Source organism: Apodemus sylvaticus, chromosome 5 (genome assembly GCF_947179515.1).
Source record: "Apodemus sylvaticus chromosome 5, mApoSyl1.1, whole genome shotgun sequence".
Taxonomy (NCBI): Eukaryota; Metazoa; Chordata; class Mammalia; order Rodentia; family Muridae; genus Apodemus; species Apodemus sylvaticus.
The window spans coordinates 146,566,914-146,588,766 of NC_067476.1; the positions used below are offsets into that span (position 1 = coordinate 146,566,914).

General features: G+C 41.3%; 1 protein-coding gene across 50 annotated transcripts in view; it reads right to left on the bottom strand.

Annotated features, from left to right (window-relative positions):
* Chd6 (chromodomain helicase DNA binding protein 6) overlaps positions 1-21,853 on the bottom strand; it is a 172,757-nt gene that overhangs the window by 100,081 nt on the left and 50,823 nt on the right. For all 50 annotated transcript variants that reach the window (XR_007978049.1, XR_007978032.1, XR_007978007.1 and 47 more), the window contains exons 4-5: positions 12,628-13,145; positions 2,127-2,274 (exon numbers count right to left, since the gene is read on the bottom strand). Coding sequence is in view for 1 of the 50 variants with exons in the window: in XM_052184182.1 (XP_052040142.1) it covers positions 2,127-2,274; positions 12,628-13,145 (666 nt within the window). In the remaining 49 variants the exon portion in view is untranslated. The remainder of the gene's footprint in view (positions 1-2,126; positions 2,275-12,627; positions 13,146-21,853) is intronic.

Sequence of the window (21,853 nt, forward strand, 5' to 3'; positions counted from 1 at the left end):
GGAAGCTTATCCAGGCACAGTATGGCAGTGCAGGACATCAGCTGGTGATGGGCAGTGAACACAACTGGAAACAGCTTCAGAGAACTGGCTCAAAATCTGGGGCCTGAGAAAGGAGTATTTATGCCCCTGAGGAGATGACCAGGGTCTCTGGGCAAGGTTTATGAAGCTGGGTATCACTGGCCAGGGCAGGGGTGTAAGAAGATGCTTCATTTACATACTCAGGGGCTGTAGAATTCAGGGGTCTTTGTGTGGGAACAAGGGTGAACAAGGAGCGAGGCCTGACACCTCTCAGGGTAATAAATTCTTACTAGGGTTGATGGTGGCAGAGCCAGCTTTATAGAGTCAGGTTGGGAGAGGGGAGACACCCAACACCTATTGTCCTCCTGTCTGAGGTATTTGGGGCTGAAGCTCCTTGATCCTTCCTCAGCAACCCTGGGCCATTACAGTCCCACAGTGATGTTTTTAATTCCTTTCTGAGACTTCTAGTCCCAAGCAACAAGGATGGGAAGTGACCTCTCAATTCTGTATTTGAGGTCCACTCAGATTTTTTTATATGGTGCTAGTTTTTACTTTTTTTCAAATTCACATAACCATCAACTCCTAAAAATTATTGGGACTTAGACTGAGAATCTCATACACCTATAAAGCAGAGATCTTAACTACGACAAAATCTTAAGTCACTGTGTGAGGAGGCTTCTAACTAGGCGGCTTACAACCTTTAGGCAGAGCACACAGCAAAGCAATACAGTGATATCTCAAACAAAAAAATAGCAAAAGCCCTGTCTCCTCCTAGCACTGGCTCCAAGCAGCAGGAAAACAGTCACAGGTAGCGCACATCCACAGACTCAAACTTTAAATACAACAGGCCAAACAAGATCAGCGAAACGTCAGTGGCTTTTTCTTCTGGAAGATATTTTGTAGATCTGTGTGTCACTATCACTTCTTCACCACCCCACCTCTACAATGTAATGTCATTTGAAGGATTCATCTTCTTTTTTAAGATATACTCACTTATACATATGAGTGCTCTATCTGCATGTATACCTGCATGCTAGAAGAGGGCATGAGATCATATAAATGGGAGTGAGCCACCACGTGGCTGCTGGAAACTGAACTCAGGACCTCTGGAAGAGCAGCCAGCGCTCTCAATTGTTACACCATCTCTCCAGTCCCATTTGAGGGATTCTTAAATAAAACAAACAAAACAAAACATCTTTCCTCATTTCCATTTAGAAATCATCATCCTATAAACCAGTAACTCTGCCAAAAGCTGTCAGCTCAATACGCTTGCTTTTCTGCCAGCACAGTCACTTGACAGCCACCAACTCTAGCTTACAGGCTGTGCGCAGACATTTGCTCTGATAGTAGATACATATGCTGACTTATGAAGACTGATGGTATAAGGCAATGCCTGCCTCCAGCAAACATCAATGAGAAACTCAAGGGACCTACCAGCATGGTCTGATTCTGAACCGTGCCCCAGTTCAGATATCCTGCTGTGGACATTAGAGGAAATGGCACTTTCAAATATTATAATTTAAGTCCTAGAGAAGGTACCTGGTGTGTGTGTGTGTGTGTGTGTGTCTGTGTATATGAAAGAGAGAGAGAGAGAGAGAGAGAGAGAGAGAGAGGGAGAGAGAGAGAGAGAGAGATACTTTTAGGAACTAAGTTAGATTGGCACTGTCTGTTTCTGTTTGGAAACTTCCCTTATTATTCTGGGGTGTGTGTGTGTGTGTGTGTGTGTGCGCGCGCGTATAAAATTTTTGTATGAGGATGTCTTGTATAGCCTGGCCTAGCACTCAAGAGCACTACATGGTAAAACAGGTCTAGGTCTCTGAACCTTCCATAGCCTGAATAACAACTTATTTTTTCACATCAACTGCCCCCAAAGACTATATGAAATATGCTACTTTAAGAGACAGCAAATAATAAATTATGGGAGCATATTAATACATTATCAGGCCTGGAAATAGCCTGTGTGTGGTCTGTGTGCTCACCCACCGAAACAGTACAAGTGCAGCTTGGGTCTGTGTGCTCAGTCAGCAAGCAGACAGAGCAGTACTCGATGAATGTCGAGACTTGTACAGTGGCAATAACCTCCAGCAGGTCCCCAGCCACAGCTGTACCTGGCTGTCTGCAGACTCACTGGGCTCCTCAGGACTCTGCAGAGATGGGTTTGGAAGACTCTGGTCCAGCTCTAAACTCTCCACGGTGGTTTCGTTTTTCCTTTTTCCTTTCTTCTTTCTCTCCACTGGGGTTGGTCCTTGCTCCTTGCTAGAAGACATTCAGAATTAAAACTGTTGGGCAGTTTTGAAAACTCAATGTTAAGGCTATGAAATCGTACCCTGGAATTTCAGGGTACCAATGTGGACTTGTACCAATTTCTTCTCCCAGAAATGTGGAGAAACATGAGAAGAAACACCTGCATGGTAGGGGCAGAAGTTGCTTTATTCACTCCCCATAGTGACTGCCATGGCTATGATTAATGTTATAGGCAAATAGGAATTTCTCTAAACTCACTTTGAATTTAAGCCAAAGTCATAACTAGGAAGTTTGACTGCTTCACAGACATTAAGAATCATCAAATTATATCATCCCTCTAAGGTACACGGGAAGAGTGAGATCTGTAATCTGTCATCCTCTTCTTTTGAACATGTTGTATATAAATAAAAGGCCCAGAGTAAGTACTAGGAACAAGCACTGCCCTTGCCTTTGTGAGCACAGTAAGGTTTCCCTACAACCATAGCCCAGGGAGGTATATAGAAGATTCCTTGGAGATGGGCAGTATATACTGCAAAGACCCACCAAGTCCCCGACTTGCCTGTATGATAAATTCTTTACATTTGACAAATACCTTGGAAATACTTTAAGTACTGAAACTCTGCTATTTCACCAAAGTCAGTGTTTAAGAATGATACCAAACTTAGAACCCATGTATCTCTCTTGTCCTTCCCAGATAATCTGATTAGTTTCTGTATTCCTGATTAATCTTATGCTTTATACACACAGTAAGCACTCAATACTTCAGCCTTAAAATTTTTAAGGAATGGATAAGATAGCTACATTAATGGATGAATTCTTTGCAGAGGCTGGAGAGATGACTCAGCAGTTAAGAGCACTATGGGCTCTTAAAGAGGAGTCACACTTGGCTTCCAGCACCCACGTGGAGACTCACATCTATAACTCCAGTTCCAGGGGAGCTGACACCCTCTGCTGGCCTCTAAAGACACTGCATGCATGTAGTACACAGACAAGTACAGGCAAAATGCTATTATTAATAAATGTTTAAAAGTTTTTTTTGTAGTTGGAGAAATCTTGAAAAATTTACAAAGGCATATATGGAATTTTGAAAAACATTAGAGAGAAACACAGCTAAGGCTGGACTATGATAATCTATTCCTGACTGGTCTGGAGATGACAGCTAGGGTAACTTGGGAGTTTTTCCTTGAAAAAGAAATAATTTGGGACAGTGGACACCTGCACCCATACCCCCAACCCCCACATATACAATAAAATAAATCTTAAAAATACTTTTGGAGAGGAATGGGTAGGAACATTAATGTCTTTTTATCTACATCATCATGAGTCTAGCTAGGGATGTGTAGAGAGACAAAAAGCCTTGGAACTCTCAATTAAATCTTTTATTATGATTCTAAAACCAGAAGATTCCCAATTATCAGTTTTTAACTTAAGCTAATTTAAATAGGATCTTCACTGCTTGTAACCAAGAGTTCTGAATAATACAAAGTCCTAACATTTCCTGTTTAAGAGCACTGGAGACTGAGCAATCTTACTTCTATAATCCTACCTTTTTAAGCTCCTCCCTAGAAAAAACTAACTTGTAGGACAGGGAAGGAAAAGGGAAGACATAAGAGTGTGTGTGTGTGTGTGTGTGTATGTGTGTGTATGTGTGTGTGTGAAAATAACCTATTTTAGCAACAAAATGAAACTTGATTTATAATAAAACATGTACCTACTGTAGAACACACCCACTCTACACTTATACTAACTATAAAAGGAACTACCAACATACAAACTACATCAAACTCTAAACCTATCTCTCTTGTGTTCTACGTGGCTTCATGAACTAAGATGTTGGGGAATCTTTACTTCTGTAGTTTTTATTAGACGGCTTTCCAAATAGACACAAACCACAATATTAAGTACTGGATAGTCGAGACTTCTTATACTGCTCCCCTATCCCCACCTGGGCTCCCAGGTGTTTTTGAGAAGCACATGTTAGAGTTTAGTGCTGCTGTGGAGATGAGAGGGTACATGATGTGTCACAGTGCCACACAATACAGGTCTTACATCACAGCACCATGTGATTACAGGTTTTACGTCACAGTGACACACAACTATGCACCTTACATTACAGCATCACAATCACAGGTCTTACTAACTACTCTGTGCCCATGCATTGAAGTACTGAAAGAATGTATCTACTAAGGAACATTACTTCAAAGTAGCTGCTCATCCCATTTAAAATACCAAAACTTACCAGGGAGTGATGGTGCAGTGAGAACTATAGCCTTAGCAGGCAAGAATGAGTTACAATCATTACACCAAGGACAGCTCCTAACCCTGGTCACAGCAACCATTGACAAGCAAAAGCCAAGGACTCCAGCACGGGACTATTATTCCACTGGAGAAACTCTTCTCCTAAGAGAAGAGTCTCAACCCAGCATCCCCTCGGGCTTTCATGCTCCCAGAAGTACGCTGCCAAAATACAGACACTACCCTGAAAGGGCTCATTTGCACATTTCATTCAACTTTCATAGTACCCACATTTAATTCCATCTATAAATAGAGAACAGATTTGGCACAGAAAATAAGGACACTGGTTAAAAGGCACTTGTTTTGGTACAGATGCAATCTGCTGTAGACAAAATGGAGCCAGATCTGCGCTGCCTTGGAGGCTTTTACTGTTAAATCTGCACCACTGAAACAAAGACCAGCATAAGTTGGAGACAATATAATAAAAACTTCATCTAAGACTTAGATGCAGTGTTTTAACAATTAAAAGCAACTGAAAATAGAAACTTAGTTTATAGAAGGGTTTCAGATGTGCAGTGAAGGCAGTTCTATGCACCCCATTCTGTTCTGACAACAACCTAACTCAGACCAGTCACTCTGGACCATTTAAGCAATAGCTCCTGAAATCTTGATAAGAAAATCACTAAATTCAGATCTTCACATAACTCCTTAGACCTCTCTGTACTCAATGTATTTTGTTGGTGGTGTTGAATTTTTAATTTGGGTACTTTCAAAAAGTGCCATGTCTTACTATGTAAAACAGGCTAGGCTGGTAATCCTCCTGCCTCACATTCCCAAGTCCTAGAGTTACAGTCATAAGCCATAATGCCTAGATTCAGATGCTAATGCTTTAAAATTTCATAAATTGTTTTCTGAAAGTTTCTTATTCCTAAGTCACATGACAGTTGATGCAGTGATATTTAAGATATCTCCAAAGTCTATATTGTCACAAGTCCTGGGGTTCTAAGCTTTCTAGAAGAAACCAACACAGATGAGAAGAAGGCAAAACTTCTAAAGTGTTACTAAGCTTACAAAAATCTGCTCTAGGTTGACAAAGCAAAACAAACTGGGAGACAGGTTGAAGCAGAGAATGGAGGCGGAGCAACCCGGCCACAACACTTCCTCTTTTTTAGCTTTTTATACTTAGCTGATGTAAAATACATAAATTTATGTCTGACCCCCACATTCCACCATGATGAAATTTCATCTGGGACTATAATTTTTACAGGATAGTTAAAGAACCTGCTATACTTTCAGGACCACAAATTTCTTAGGGCTCCTCTTAAGAAGTCATCTCTGGAATGTGGTCAGAGAATTACTTTTCTTAAGAAGCTATCCTAGTTTTCCCTAGACACAGCAAAACCTGAGAGCAGGAGAAAAAGATGGACAATCCTCTATTTTTGGCTGGCATACTGATTAATTTCTTGCTTTTCAAAGATAAAGACTGGAGAGACAGTTTAGAGGGTAAGAACACATATTTTGCAGCATGAGGATCTGGGTTTGAATTCCCAGCACCCCCATACAAAGTCAGGCATGAATGTGCATGCCTTTAACTCTAGCATTTGGGGACAGAGACAGGGGACCTAAAAGGCCAGAGAGAGTTCAGTGAGAGAGCCCACCTCAAGTCAACAAGGCAGGGAATAACAAAGGGAAAGACAAAGGAAGACATCCGGGGGGAGGGAGGAGCCATCTGTAATGTAGAAATTTCAAAGCTAGGCTCTCCCCTTAACCAACAACAGATCCATACCCACGTGTCTAATAGTAACCTCTGACTTAGTCTCAAAGCCTGGTCTACTGTTCAGGAACAGACAGTCTAAAGAGCTACCCACGAAGTCGTCAGGTACTCACTTCCTTTGTACTGAGTCGTCCAACTAGGACGTTGGGTGAGCTGTGCTTTACAGAAGGAAGCAGACATCTCCAAGAGAACGTCTCTTAAAAAGAAGTTTCGCAGGGACATGAAAATAAATGTAAGATGCGAAAGCTGCCATTAAGAACAGCACCTATTATACCATGAACTGTTCTCTAAAGAAACTTTTCTCAATCACTAAAATTTGGCCTCCCCCAGGAAACTGGAGCTCTCTTATCAATTTCTTGATTCCCACAGGATCCAACAGCCTTTTCCATATGTATAGCACTGTGTGTAAAATTGTACACACATACCTGTGTATGTTTTCTTACAAAAGTGATCCTAATCCTCCTTCCCTCCTTGGAGTGAAAGTACAACAACAACAACAACAACAACAGCAGCAGCAGCAGCAGCAGCAAATTATAGTAAATGAAATTTTAGTTTCAGAGTCAATGACAAAGCCAACTCAGCTTCCTGGAGGAGTTTTTCTTGCTTAAGCTTTATATCCTTTATATCCTTAAGGGGGTCAACAAAACACTCAAACCAATCTGGAGAAAGGAGGAAAATATTGTTTAAAGAAAGCTTTCCCTACTTTGGAATTTTGGATTCTTATCCTAAAAGCTCTAAATATTAATCACTATTAATATCAACCTTAAAAAAGGTTACTAGATACTACAGTCACTACTCAGCTCCAGGACATATTCAACAGTTGCTTGCTGCCTCTCAAAGCAATCATTACAAAGAAAGAGCTAGAACCATTTTATTCCTTCAAAGAATATCACTGAGTATGCAACGTGAGTCTGTGGAAAGAGGATTAATTCCTACAAATTTTTTTGTCAAGGGTTCTTCCACTTTCAATTTTTACTTTAGTCATGGAAACCTGAAGATCTGTGAATGAGGCTCATCAGTCTGTTGTCCTGGACAAGTCACTTATCTTTTACTATTATTTCTTAAATAGTTTTATTTTTTTACATTATGTGTATTTGTGTCTGTGCATTTGAGCACAAGTGCCCAAGGATGAAAGAAGAGGGAGTCACATCCTCTGGAGCCTGAGTTACAAGCAGCTGTGAGCTGCCTAACAGGAATGCTAAGAACTGAACTAGCACTCCGGAAAGTATAGAGTAATATGGGCTTTTAGCCTCTGAGCTATCTCTTTATTTCAGAACTTTCTTTAATTGTAAAGTAGAAACACCAAATATTAACAAGTTCATAGGTATCCTACACAAATCTTATTTTGAGGGAGAAGTGTTCTTGAATGTAATTAAATTCAGTATGTACAATATTGTGTTTGTGCTTGACAAATTTCCTTAGTGATCAGCCCCAGAGGAAATAAAGGAAAAAAGGTGTGGTGGTCCTGATCTCAGGCTCCTAACTTTGAGGAGACAAGCAAATCATACATACACCAAGATCAGTTAGCCTCTCAGAGGGCCTGCTATAGAGACAGTATGCAAGACAAAGAACTCGGGAGGCCTGAGTTTACAATGAGTTCGGACAAGCCACTTCTCTGTGGGGCTCCAGTTCCAAGAGTGCAGTAGGAGAGGATTGAACTAGATCCCTTTCGGTTTTCTGGGATCTAAAGCCTTTAATTTGTAATGGAGGCTCCAAGTGCCACAGAAGTTCAGAAGGAAACATACAAGCACATCAATTGTGGGGAAGCTCCAGGGAAAAGCTGGGTTCTGCATTTGGACTTGAAGATTAGAATGGAGTCAGGATATTTGGGGAAAAGGGACTTTATGGCTGATACAGCAAGAGCAATCTACAAGAAAAACTAGTACCTAAAGGGTTAATGAAAACAATCTAGCTGGTGGGTTGTTTCCAGAATTAAAGATGGGAAGGTGGGACCTCCAGATTTTTGAGTAAGCAAAAAACAAAACAAAATAAAACAAAAGAAACAAACAGGTTTGCTCTGAAGGCAACTGTAACAATCAGAAGTTTCTCTACAAATATAAACAAACTGAAGAGGAAACCCTCTTTTCCTGTTCTTATATTTTCATGGGAAAACATGCTTTACTTTTCAAAAGGGTACAATACTGGAAACACATTTCTTTAACTGGAGACCTCCCTGACCCTGATTCCAATCACAAAGCAACAAATTTGAGCTCTTTGACCCAGTTTAATCAATGAAAGAGTCAATCGCTGCATCTGTATCTTTGTTGGCAATTCCTCAGCTGATTTAGAATCAAGACAGAGGAAAAAGGGTTTGATTGATCACTAACATTACTGGACTGTTGGCATAAATGAGGCAAGAGCAGTGTGTCAGAAAGAGTGGCTGGGTTGAAGTAGTAAGGACAGAAGGAGAAGAGGCCCAAAGTCTATAAATCAGTGGCCAGGTTCCTGCAGTAATCCAGGCAAGCAGTGAATCATTTATAACTATCAAGTATTACCCAGAGTTAAAATCAATAACTGCTCAAATAAAAACAAATACTTGAGCCAATTTCCAAAAGTAAGCCCCTCCCCCCCCCACACATATCTTAACTACTAACTTTTGTTTGTTTGTTTTTTTGAGACAGGGTTTCTCTGTGCAGCTCTGGCTGTCCTAGAACTCACTCTGTAGACCAGGCTAGTCTCAAGTTTACAGAAATTCACCCACTTCTCCTCCTCCTGAGGGCTGGGATTAAAGGCATGCACCACTACTACTCAGCTTAAAAAAACGAATAAATAAATAAAAATTCAGTATGTCATCATAACTAAGAACTGATTGATTGGAATCCTTAATAAGGGAAGTGAAATAGTTTCACAAAGATACAAAAGAAAAGAAATAAAAGGTTCAATAGTCCAAGGCCCTATCTGGGCTACACAGAAGATCAACATTACAAGTTAATGGCATGCTGCCCTAAAGTACAGACAAAGATTGGGTCCATATTTCTAAAGAGATGGCTACCCTTATCTACCTGCCATTCTCCTACCAAGGGACATCTCTTGGATTTCTAAGGCTCAAGAATTCACTGTCCTCCATGTTAACAGCCTGTAAAAGGACAAGAACATCTTCAACCCATTCATTTATTCAGTTTAATTACATCAAAACCATACTCCTTTCATTTAATGCTGTAAGGCCTTCATTAGTCAGAATCTTGATTTTTGCCTCTACATTTAATATTCAATTTTGTTTCGTGAAAAAAATGCCCTATTTTCCTAAAATAGAATTTATAACAATGCTTACATATTATTACCTTGTTTGATATCTTCTATAATATCAATATGAACTTTAAGAAGCCATAAAAATATGAACATCAAAGACCACCAGACTATGGGTGAGCTCAGTATATACTCTGTACTGTTCTCCAAGCCACAGAGGACAGCTTCCCTAGTTATCCCAATTCTCAAGCACTCAGTCACTGTGGTTTTCTGTAAGACTAAAATAAGTAACTCTACTAATCTGACTTTCCTTCTTCAAACATTACCTTAAAAAAACATGTAAGCTCCTCAAAACACTATACAAGGGAAATGATTGGCAGGAGCAAAAAATTACTATGCCATCCTAACCACATATTGGAGATCAGAGTATCCTTCCAATGTTAAATGAGAACTAAAGCCTCTAAGATTGCTATTAGTCTGAATACTGATTTTACCTGCCCTTCTTGGCCTTCTAAGGTGGACGGTATTTTACAGTTACTCTGCCAGCTACAGCCTCAGGACCTTCTACATTCAAGTCTCTTGGATAGATAAAAATGAAATCCCTGTAGGAGTGAATATTATGAAGAATATTTAATTTGGATTAAGAATTACCCAGCTGGTCCTGACAAACTATCCTTTTGAAAAGAAAACTAGTCACAAAGCAAACCTGAAGGTGTACTTAAAATCCTTTCTAAAACATATCTTGTGTTCTGACCCAAGACAGACAGATGTGTGATGGCCTCATTATACTCTGCTCTCAGCATGCACATAATACTCTGCTCTCAGCATGCACATAATACTCTGCTCTCAGCATGCACAGAATACTCTGCTCTCAGCATGCACAGAATACTCTGCTCTCAGCATGCACATAATACTCTGCTCTCAGCATGCACATAATACTCTGCACTCAGCATGCACAGAATACTCTGCTCTCAGCATGCACATAATACTCTGCTCTCAGCATGCACATAATACTCTGCTCTCAGCATGCACAGAATACTCTGCTCTCAGCATGCACAGAATACTCTGCTCTCAGCATGCACAGAATACTCTGCTCTCAGCATGCACAGAATACTCTGCTCTCAGCATGCACATAATACTCTGCACTCAGCATGCACAGAATACTCTGCTCTCAGCATGCACAGAATACTCTGCTCTCAGCATGCACATAATATTCTGCTCTCGGCATGCACATAATACTCTGCTCTCGGCATGCACATAATACTCTGCTCTCAGCATGCACAGAATACTCTGCTCTCAGCATGCACAGAATACTCTGCTCTCAGCATGCACAGAATACTCTGCTCTCAGCATGCACAGAATACTCTGCTCTCAGCATGCACAGAATACTCTGCTCTCAGCATGCACAGAATACTCTGCTCTCAGCATGCACAGAATACTCTGCTCTCAGCATGCACAGAATACTCTGCTCTCAGCATGCACAGAATACTCTGCTCTCAACATGCACATAATTACTCTCAGCATGCACATAATACTCTGTTCTCAGCATGCACATAATACTCTGCTCTCAGCATGCACATAATACTCTGCTCTCAGCATGCACAGAATACTCTGCTCTCAGCATGCACCTAATACTCTGCTCTCAGCATGCACAGAATACTCTGCTCTCAGCATGCACATAATACTCTGCTCTCAGCATGCACATAATACTCTACTCTCAGCATGCACATAATACTCTGCTCTCAGCATGCACATAATACTCTGCTCTCAGCATGCACATTAATACTCTTCTCAGCATGCACATAATACTCTGCTCTCAGCATGCACATAATACTCTTCTCAGCATGCACATAATACTCTGTTCTCAGCATGCACATAATACTCTGCTCTCAGCATGCACATAATACTCTGCTCTCAGTATGCACATAATACTCCGCTGTCAGCATGTACATAATACTCTGCTCTCTGCATGCACATAATACTCTGTTCTCAGCATGCACATAATACTCTGCTCTCAGCATGCACATAAGAGAGGCAGACACACCTTGCCTCTGTATGTATACTTCAGAAACTTAAGCTCTTTGAGTTAAGGCATATCTCTTCTTTTGTTTATATTTTCTCAAAGTCTAAATACAATGCTATGCAGAAGTAACTTGAAAAAGACATTACAATTGTATACAGACAGCAAATATTCATTTCTCTGTGTGAGGAGTGCAGCTGCTACATGCTCTCTCCTGTTATGCACTATATGGTGAGTCTATACCGAGGCCTCTGACCTATACAAGTCATCATGTTCTCCTCTGACCTCATTTATTCAGCATTGCTTCAGCAGGTACGGAAGGGTCATGGACTGTGCCAGACACTCAACTAGAAAATCAGATCAGAAATGGCCTTGCAACAGAGTGTGGAGCCTGGGAGGAAAGTCAGTTCTCTTGTACGTAGAGTTGTCTGCTCCCGGCTCTGCCAGACTACCATACCACTGACTCCTGAGGCGATGCGCCCTCCGCCTCTGTACCACTGCAGTGCTGTCTAAGTGTCCTTGTCATCAGATCCAGGATGTCCTATGCAAGATACTTTAGACAAGTTAAAATTTAAACTCTTGTTGTTGTTGTTGTTACAGTTTATTTCATTTGTTTTTTGGAGACAGGGTTTCTCTGTGTAGCAATGACTGTCATGTAACTCACTCTGTAATCAGGCTGGACTCAAACTCAACACAACCGCTTCCCAAGTGCAAGGTCTAAAGGCATGTGTCACTACTGCCTGACTTAAATTCTTTTAAATACAAACGGAATACAAAGAAATCGCATGGCCAGGAGGTGAGACAGGGTTCATTTTTGGTTGACCACTAACAGGACATAAAGAACACAAGCACGCCATTTGAAGAATGCTAAATATTAGGAACACAGAGTAAAAAGAACCACTGGAATCCGAAGAAGGTTAGCAATTCTTGAAATTTCCTAAAAGCAAAGTGTTTCTGAAGTATGATTTTGGAAATTAGAATTAGAAAATAATTAGAAATTAGGTAACACCACCTGCCATTAATGCCAGAAGTTATGTGAATAAGGTACACAGCTTGGGCCAGCAGAGGTAAAGTCGAGTCAGCCTCGGGATTGGGCTACCAGCAAAGGAAAACAGCCCCATGAAGGCAGGGCAAGGAGGGGTGCACACACCTGGCCTTCTTGGACTTCGTCCTGGATCCATAATCCGGGCAGCTCCTCTTCTCTTTACCTTCCTTGGTACTGGAGGCCTCCCGGGGCTTCCGGGGCTTCTTCACGCCATCTTTCTGCCTCGGTTCCTTGGGCTCCTTGGCTCTCTTCGGCTCCTTGGCCCTTCTGGGTTCTTCTGGCTCTTTAGGCTCTCGCTTCCTCTTTGGCTTGGCTTCTCTGCCCTGGCTTCTCTTTGTTCCCTCTTGCTCCCCTGGCTCCTTTTTCTTCCGTTTCTTCTTCACTCCAGTACCTCTGCCTCCACTATCCTCCATCCCATTATGGGATGTCAGTTTCCTAGGAAAAAGGGTGTCAGTTTCCTCTTCAGTCGTATAGAGGTCCTTCTGGGGCAGACAATGATTGGCAGCTTCTTCGATGGTCTCTCCCTGATCAGGACTGCAATCGAATGGTGACGGAGATTTGTAGTCAAAGTTAACAGAGGCATCCGACATTGGGGAGTGATTCAGAGCTCTTAACTTGGACAACTGTGAAAGAGAAAGCAAGCATATTACTCCCTTATGCGCCACAGAAACTGTGCTATTAGGTTGGAAGACATAGATTTAGTCAGTAAGAAGTGAGTATCTGAGTTGCTACTAAGTGTTAGTTCCAGTATACTAGGCCCTCGGATACAACAGTAAGCAGGACACAGCCACCTGTGGCTTTATGCAGCAGTAGCATGGCGCTGACAATATGACACAAGTTAGCATATGAGCCAGTCAGATGGCTTATAGGCAAAGATGTTCCTGTTCAACTTAGGATCCGTGTTCAATCCCCAGAATACTTGTAAAGATGAAAAGACGTTGTAAGCCGGGCAGTGGTGGCACACGCCTGTAATCCCAGCACTCTGGGAGGCAGAGGCAGGCGGATTTCTGAGTTCGAGGCCAGCCTGGTCTACAGAGTGAGTTCCAGGACAGCCAGGGCTACACAGAGAAACCCTGTCTCGAAAAAAACAAATCCAAAAAACCAAAAAAAAAAAAAAAAAAAAAAAAAAAAAGAAAAGAAAAAAGAAAAGACGTTGTAAAAGGTGGAAACCAATTGCCCTGCAACCTCTGTACCCATGTACACCATGGCATGCACACCTACACAAACATATCATACATGCAAGTTCTTACTTTAGTACATAATTAATACATAAAAATCTGAAGGCTTTTTCTCTATGAGGAAATCTGAGATTATTTTTAGTATTTTATCTAAAACAGGCACGCCTATGATAGTTCTCTACAAAACAAAAAAACTACATCAACAAAACCCTCCAGACCAAATCCTAGGCATACTGCAGAGCCCTGCGCTGGGATTTATTTATTCACACCAATGCTACTATTCAAGTATGAGATAACCCCCCTCCCCCGGCTGTGAACTAAGGTAAGTCCCTAGGGTTAGAAGACAAGATGCTCATACTGTTCTCCTCTCAAAGCCCATTGTCATCAGTCACAAGAAGCATCAGCACTGAGTGCAGGAGGTGGGCTGACTCTGAACAAGTATGATCACTCCAAGCTTTACCTTTTTTAAACATTTACTCGTTTGTGTGTCCCTGCATAGGCACACAGGTCAGAGCACAACTTGTGGGAATATGGATCCTGGGGACTGAACTCAGACTGACAGTGTTGATGTCAAGTGCCTGTATCTGCTGAGCCATCTTGCTGTCCAGTTTTACTTTTGACAATAAGTAAAACTAGGCCTGTTATGCGTGTCACTGAATTGCACTCCACTCAATCTTAAATACCTTTGGCCACTTGCAAAAATCAAACTACCCTAATAGGAGGGAACTTTGCTGTGACAGATACCAGAAGTGTGTCATAGGAGCTCAGTAAAGTAGCACTAAAAAGGGAACTTCAAAGCCATTTCTGAGTACAATCAAATACAAGCAGTCTCTCAGAGAACAATTTTAAGGTAACAATTCTTTGGAGGTAGAAGTTTTCATCTCATACTTTCAGTCTGGTAATCCAAAAAGTACTTGTTATTTCATAACCGAGGTAAGTTGGCAATAGTCTGATGATAATGTGGGTGCTATTCCTTAATCTAGAACAAAGAGTGGCCTAGGGGAACCCAGGAGAGCCAGCTTTCCAGGAAGATGGTAAAATTGCATTCTGGTGACAGTTTAGAAACCGCACCATTTGTGAGTGCTTGCTCTCCTATTAAAACGCCTGGCAAGTTATAAGCCACGAATACTTGCCCAGGTGGTGTGGCTTCCCTCCAGTGTGCTGGTTCCCCAAGCTGTACCCACACTTCCTGGCCCACACTGGGGGAAAAAAAAACACTGCAAATTTGGCCTCATGTTATCCTGTCTGCTTTTTCTAGTGCCCTTTCCCAGTCGAAGGCTCACAGCATAGCACTTGAGATTACTGGAGAAAAACACCAAAGAAAAAAAAGGTTTTTCTTTTGGATTTTTACAGTAAGTGAAATCCTGCTGATAAACTAACCAAAATACTGTGGGAAATAGCTGTTCTTGCAAGACTCAGTGTTTTAAAAAAGGAAGGGAGATGCTATGTGCTGGTCCTGGGAGTATTAATGAATTCTGTGCCCTAGACACCTGGCCATTAGAGATCAAGTTTTCTTAGTGTGCAACAATGGGTAAACTAGGATTGTTAAGCATTCAGCCCTAACAGAACACCTACATCACAGCCTGTGAGGCTCAGGAAACAACTTCAGAGCTGAAGGCTGCAGAAGAACAAAACCCAACAATCTTCTGGATCTCATAGCACAGTTGCTGCACCCATGAATTCACAGCAGTGGTAGCTACCTGCCTTACTAAGCCCCACTGCCACCCCAGGAGCTACAGGAAAACAGTCAATGGCTGCTGGAGGGAAGGGGAGTCTTAGAGTGGTACAGTCACTAGTGCATTTGTCTTTGTTCAAGTAAATAAACTCCTATCTGCACTCATTCAGGCAATCCTAACTTAAAAGAGGAAAAGAAAACATAGGTGAACATAGGAGGAGGACTTTAGAAGAAGATTCGATGGAATGTGGAAGGGATAAGAAAGAATAATGGAGAAGACTTTGATCAAAAACCATTATGTATGTGTGAAAATAAAATACATTTTTAAGGGGGATAAATTGAAAAGTAATTTGCTTATTAAAGAGGCTTTCAAAGCCTTAAAGACTAAATTACACCAAGATAGCTTATTCTAGGTCAGAGTGAGACTGCCATGACAAGGTCTCTTTACTCGTGCAGAAGGCTTTTCAAAGACAGAAGTGGGCAATAGCAAAGAGAATTAAATCCAGAGGAAATAACTATAGCAGCTGCTAACGTTCAGTGTACAAGGTCATCTAGAGAGCGATACCAGGATGACATAAAGCACAGGTCCTGATCTCTAACCTCTACAACCATCTAACAAGGTCAGTGTGAAGGCGCCCACTCTGGAGAGGGAGAAGTGGAAGTGGCCATTATAAGGAATGTGCCCTGACCATACAGCTGGTGAGCAGAGGACTGTGGATGTGACATCTGACAAACACTAATGTGCATTTTCATGACTTCCCAGGGAACCATAGCAGGTTATTAGGTCACTAGGCCAGCCAGATGAGACTTGATTGAACATGTTAAATATGAGTATATACACTGCTTTGGGAAAGTCAGGTAGTCTTTACTAAACTAAATACATACCTACCTGCAAAGTTCCACTACCAGGAATTGTAGATAATTATCCAGGAACCACTCCCCCATACACACCAATTTTACAGATAAGAGATAAAAGAGTTGCCAAGGCAACTCCACGAGTGACAGAGCTGGTGTGCTTTCTAAAGGAGGAAGAGCACAATTATTTGATGTTGAAAGGGGAAGTGGCAAATTAGTAAAAATAAATTTTTTTTAGTTTAAATTTTGGGGTTATTAATATGTGGTGGCATTTCTTATGTTGGGAACTTGGAAAAGATTCCTGAGGAGGAAAAGAAAAGTGACACAAAAACATTTCTTTCATGTACTTCTGAGACAGGAGAGACAAAAAGCCTGAGAACAAAATCCTACGATGTCAGTGTCTCCACCGTGAAATGGCTCTAACAGGAACAACTCTACAGAGGGGAGACCACAATAATTTGCTTCATATCACCAACTTAAATAAGGGGCAAGAGTCTAGGGACAGGGTACAAACAGAAACAGAAAGGGGCTACTAAAAACCAAGAAACAAGTGGTGTTCCTTTGATTTAAGCTCATTAACCCACAATACTCCTCAATAACAGTTAAATCTAGAAGAACTACAACATTCATTTTAATTAAAAAGGTTTAAAAACAAATGAAAAGATTACAGTCCAAGGCAATGGTTCTCAAATTAAGAAAAGTCCATTTAGTCCATTGTCACAGGCAAAAGAAATTGTTAAAAGAAAAATTACACACAATGTATGGATGTATGTATACATGTATTACAGAAGAGGAAGCTGACACCTTTGTCCTAGGAAACTGACGTCCCCTATGGGATGGAGGATAGTGGAGGCAGAGGTACTGGAGTGAAGAAGAAAAGGAAGAAAAACAGGCCAGGACAGCAAGCGGGAACAAAGGGAAGCCAGGGCAGAGAAGCCAAGCTGAGAGACCAGGAGACCAAGCTGGCTGAAGAGTTAGTGAGTCCATCAACAGATACAGTTCACCTCCCTCTCAAGAGGGCCAGAAGTCTTCACCCTGGCGCCAGAGTGTCTTGCTTCATCCATATACCTCATAGGCAACGAGTCAGCCTTCTTTTACTATTCAGGTCTTACTCTGGGCTCAAGTGTATATTTCAGATACAAAACCAATAGAATGATTGTATTGTGTGGGGTAGCAAGTGACCTGTAAAGGTATCTTAAGATGCAAAGGAAGAATTTGGTGCTCAGAGGAAGGGGTTGGAGAAAGCCCATTCTAAATCCTTTTGACTCACGAAGACAATGTTTTAAACTGCGAAACTGAAAGGCTGAAAAGGGTCTTCCGGCAACTGAAGGTCTGCCTGGTGTCAGCCCTGCTGTCAGATGATGCTGAAAAGTTTCACCATCAATTGTTTACTCAACCACATTATCAACTTGTTAGCCTTCCTCATTCACTATTTTCAACCAAGGTTTATGGTCCAGCAATCCATTCTGGTGGTAAACGTCTTCCTAGAGATCTGAGCTTTCCTTTCTCTCTGAGAGGACACAGACAAACTGTGCTAGGGACATGGCAGCCAGCTAAATCCACTACACTTATCTAATTCACCTTTTGCCACCACAAAAACTGAGCACTTGAGGCCTTCCTTTTGTCCCTTACTCCTAAACACTTCCTGAACCTGCCTACACGTAGTCTCCCTTCTATGTGGAGTTTTTTTTGATGCAGTGTGGCTGACCCCAGAAGCCCTGTTCTTAAGTTCTTTGGTGGGGCTGATTACCTGTGTCTCTATATTTAATACCAGACCACCACCTTGCCACCCACATTGTAAAATCCAGGTTCTCCTAAGTCATGTGCCATTCTCTACTTTAACTGCCTCTCTGTAAGCAGACTATACATTTCTTTAGAAGAACATTTAAGTCACTGCTGCATCTGGCCTGAAGTAGAACTTAAATACTTCTTGCAGAAATGTGGAAAATTCAGCAATATTTGTTTACTGAATAAGTCATGTCCACATTCATCTAAGGAAGAAAACATGGTCTAATGGTCTCAAGGTCTGTGATTCCCACTGTTCTCTGAATTACTCTTCCTGATCCATCACCTTTGTGTTTTCTCAAGGACAAAAAATAACAGCTATACCTGCTCAGTATTTGTTCACGGAAGTTAAGTCCTCCCAAAGTCACCAGGTCTATATCATCTCCCGATTATAGCTCCAAGTTTTAGTATTACATTTTTAAACTGGATTAATCGATCTAGATTACTAAAGTACACCTTTAACCCTTACTATTTGTATATCAAATCTCATGTTTGTCATATTTTATACTTCTTAGTATCAAACGAGGAGAATAAAAAAAATCATCATAGGTCTATTTTCAGTGAGGTACGGCTGTGTCCCCCTAAGAAGTTATTTTCAACTCTAAAAAGATGGGTTCTAATCATTACAATTAATACCTTATTTTGCTAGCAAACTTTCGCCTGCCTACTATTGTTTGGTAATCTTAATAATTAAACTCTACAGACTTCTTAGAGGCAGTTTAGTTATTTTCATCAACACAGATAAAAGACTCTAAGAGATTCCTTTTTCACAGTCTTTTCTTTTTTCTTTTGCAACATGTCCTTTGGCAACACAAAGTCAATTTTTAAAGCCTTTATTATTGGCATGCCACCTGTGAAGCCCCTTTTGGTTAATAAGAAGCATGATTATTTATTGCTAAATTTTGATTAACTTGTAAAAAAATCTGTCAACTCATTTTAATTTTCCTTGATAATATTCTGAACAGAGAAATGAGAAAATTTAAAGATCAGAATGCATTTATATGCATTTTTCTTCAAAGAAGTAGAAAAATAAATAAACTAGAAGGAACGAGGATTTTTTTTTTAAAAAAAAAAAGAATGATGTTTTTAAAACAGGCTTCCCCTCCCCCTGGCTTCTTTCTTTCCAATCCTGGGGATTATCCGAGCAGAGCAAGTGCTCCACCTCTGAGCTATATCCCAAGCCCACTATTTTGTGTTGCTTATAACATTTCAGAATCATGGTTAAAGTAAGCTTGATTGCTATTCACACTGTTATACACTAAAGATTTTCTTGCTTTGACATACCAAATACTAAGTATTTAATTACCTCATTTAATCCTTCTACATGGTGAAAAAAATGAGGCTAAACTCGCTCTGAGATCCTAAGTGGTCCAGGGAGAATTTCAATCTCATTCTATGAAAACCTTTCTATCTATCCCCAAACTGTATGACTACAGAGTGTTTGGCTCCAGCATTCATTTCTAGTTCATGCCCTGCAATTTCCTGCAGGTCAATAGTCCATGTGACCCAATGCCAAATACTGACAAAAGGAACAGGATCAGTTCCTCCTATTTATTCAACCTGACCCCGATACAGTTAAAATTAATTTTCAAGTAAAATTCCCAATCTGCAGGAAGGTACAGTAGGGTAACTCTAGAGTCCCAGCACTCAGGAGGCTGATACACACTGATCTCAAGTTCAACACAAGCCTAGACTACATAGCAAACCTGTACTTCTTTATCAAGACTAACTCAAATGCAGACAGACATCAACAAACACACCCCAAACTCTCAATAACAAAAGTCCCACTCTGCTCACTATTACTATGAAGTTAAATAAACCCCTGTAACTAAAGCCACATAATAGCTTACCTTAAGAACTGCAAGACTGTCTGTATATCATAAATAACAACAAGTTTGAGGGTCTAAGGTATGTTCTACAATGCATTTAAATGGTCTTTTTGTGATGGATGGATTTTTGCTGGCTGCTCACTTTATACTCCTGGCCAGTCAAATGAGAGAACCTGCCCAGGAGCTATCTCAGACCCTCGAATAGAACACACATACGCACACACACCAGTTATTCTTTTTTTCTTTTTAAAAGATTTATTTCTTTATTATATGTAAGTACACTGTAGCTGTCTTCGGACACACCAGAAGAGGGCATCAGATCTCATTACAGATGGTTGTGAGCCACCACGTGGTTGCTGGGATTTGAACTCAGGACCTCCAGAAGAGCAGTCAGTGCTCTTAACCACTGAGCCATCTCTCCAGCCCCGCACGCCAATTATTCTTAAAATGCCTTGACTAACTCAGTAACTGGGCACTCCTAAATCTTCCCCTGCTACCCCAGGCCCAGTCAGGGAAGTCTCTAGTTCTCCTGACTTTCCCTGTGTCCTAAACAACTCTCAGTGGCCCACCCCATGTTCAGTCATTGACTTCTGGCAATTTTACTGATAGATCAAAAAATAATTGAGGGTAAGGACCTTCATCGTCAGTAAATAGATTCCTGATTAAATCAAAGCATCAGAACCAGCCTCTACAAGATGTGTGGTTCTTTCATATCTTCCTGATCATAAATAGGAGTAACACAGCTTCAGACATATGTCAGCGTCTACCTTAGGATAAATTCCTGGTAGGTAAAACTTTTCTGTGGTGCTTCCAACTGAAAGAGAAATCTAAAGTTTAGGCAGAAGTATTGCTTTTCCTATGAGTACCTGACACAGATGAGAATACTTTCTCCAACTCAAGCTCCCCAATGAGGGCCACCTAGAGGGTGGGCCTTCTGATACCTACATCTCCACCTAGAGGGTGGGCCTTCTGATACCTACATCTCCACCTAGAGGGTGGGCCTTCTGATACCTACATCTCCACCTAGAGGGTGGGCCTTCTGATCCCTACATCTCCACCTAGAGGGTGGGCCTTCTGATCCCTACATCTCCACCTAGAGGGTGGGCCTTCTGATACCTACATCTCCACCTAGAGGGTGGGCCTTCTGACACCTACATCTCCCTATATAGGGTTCCAAAGGAGGAGACTAGAAAACAAAGAGTGGCCAGTCCCAACCCTTACCTTGCATGAGTCCCAACTCAAGACAGAATTCAGACCCATGACCCCACCCCACCCCATTTCTAGATTATCATCCAATTCTATAAAAAGAAAGGCCATGTATTAGAGACAGACTGTATAAGAGGCAGAGGCACATCTCCACATTTCCCATCTCAAAGCAACACTGGCTGGGATCTGAAACAGCAGTACCAACTCTATAAACTGTACTGGTGAATCACATTGGCCACAGTTATAAGAAGCTTATAGTTAAAAGAATACTTCTCCGGCCAGTGAGGTATCTCAATGGGTAAAGGTGACTGTTGAGTTTGCCTCAATCTGAGCTTGAGCTTTATGCCCCTGAGCTCCCCAGAAAGGTGGAAGGAGAGAAGTGACTCCTCTACCAACTTGTCCTCTGGCCACTCTACATAAACTAGTTCACACTTACCTACACACACACACACACACACACACACACACACAGAGAGAGAGAGAGAGAGAGAGAGAGAGAGACAGACAGACAGACAGACAGACATACACACACATACACACAAAGGGGGAAAATGCTTTTAACAGACTAAATATCCAAAAATGATTAATATGTAAATTACAGAGAATTAGTCACATAACTCAGAAAAATATGAAGAGCTGTTCTGAGAGGAAGCATTTCTACCAGGCTAACTTTTAATGCTCTGATTCAATTTAATTACACTGCTCCCATATGGACATGATTGAAGCAAAAGGCAAACTCCGTGCACCAAGTCACTCCAAGCTCTGTTACTCTGTGGAGAATAAAGAGCAGAAGCAGCAGGCAA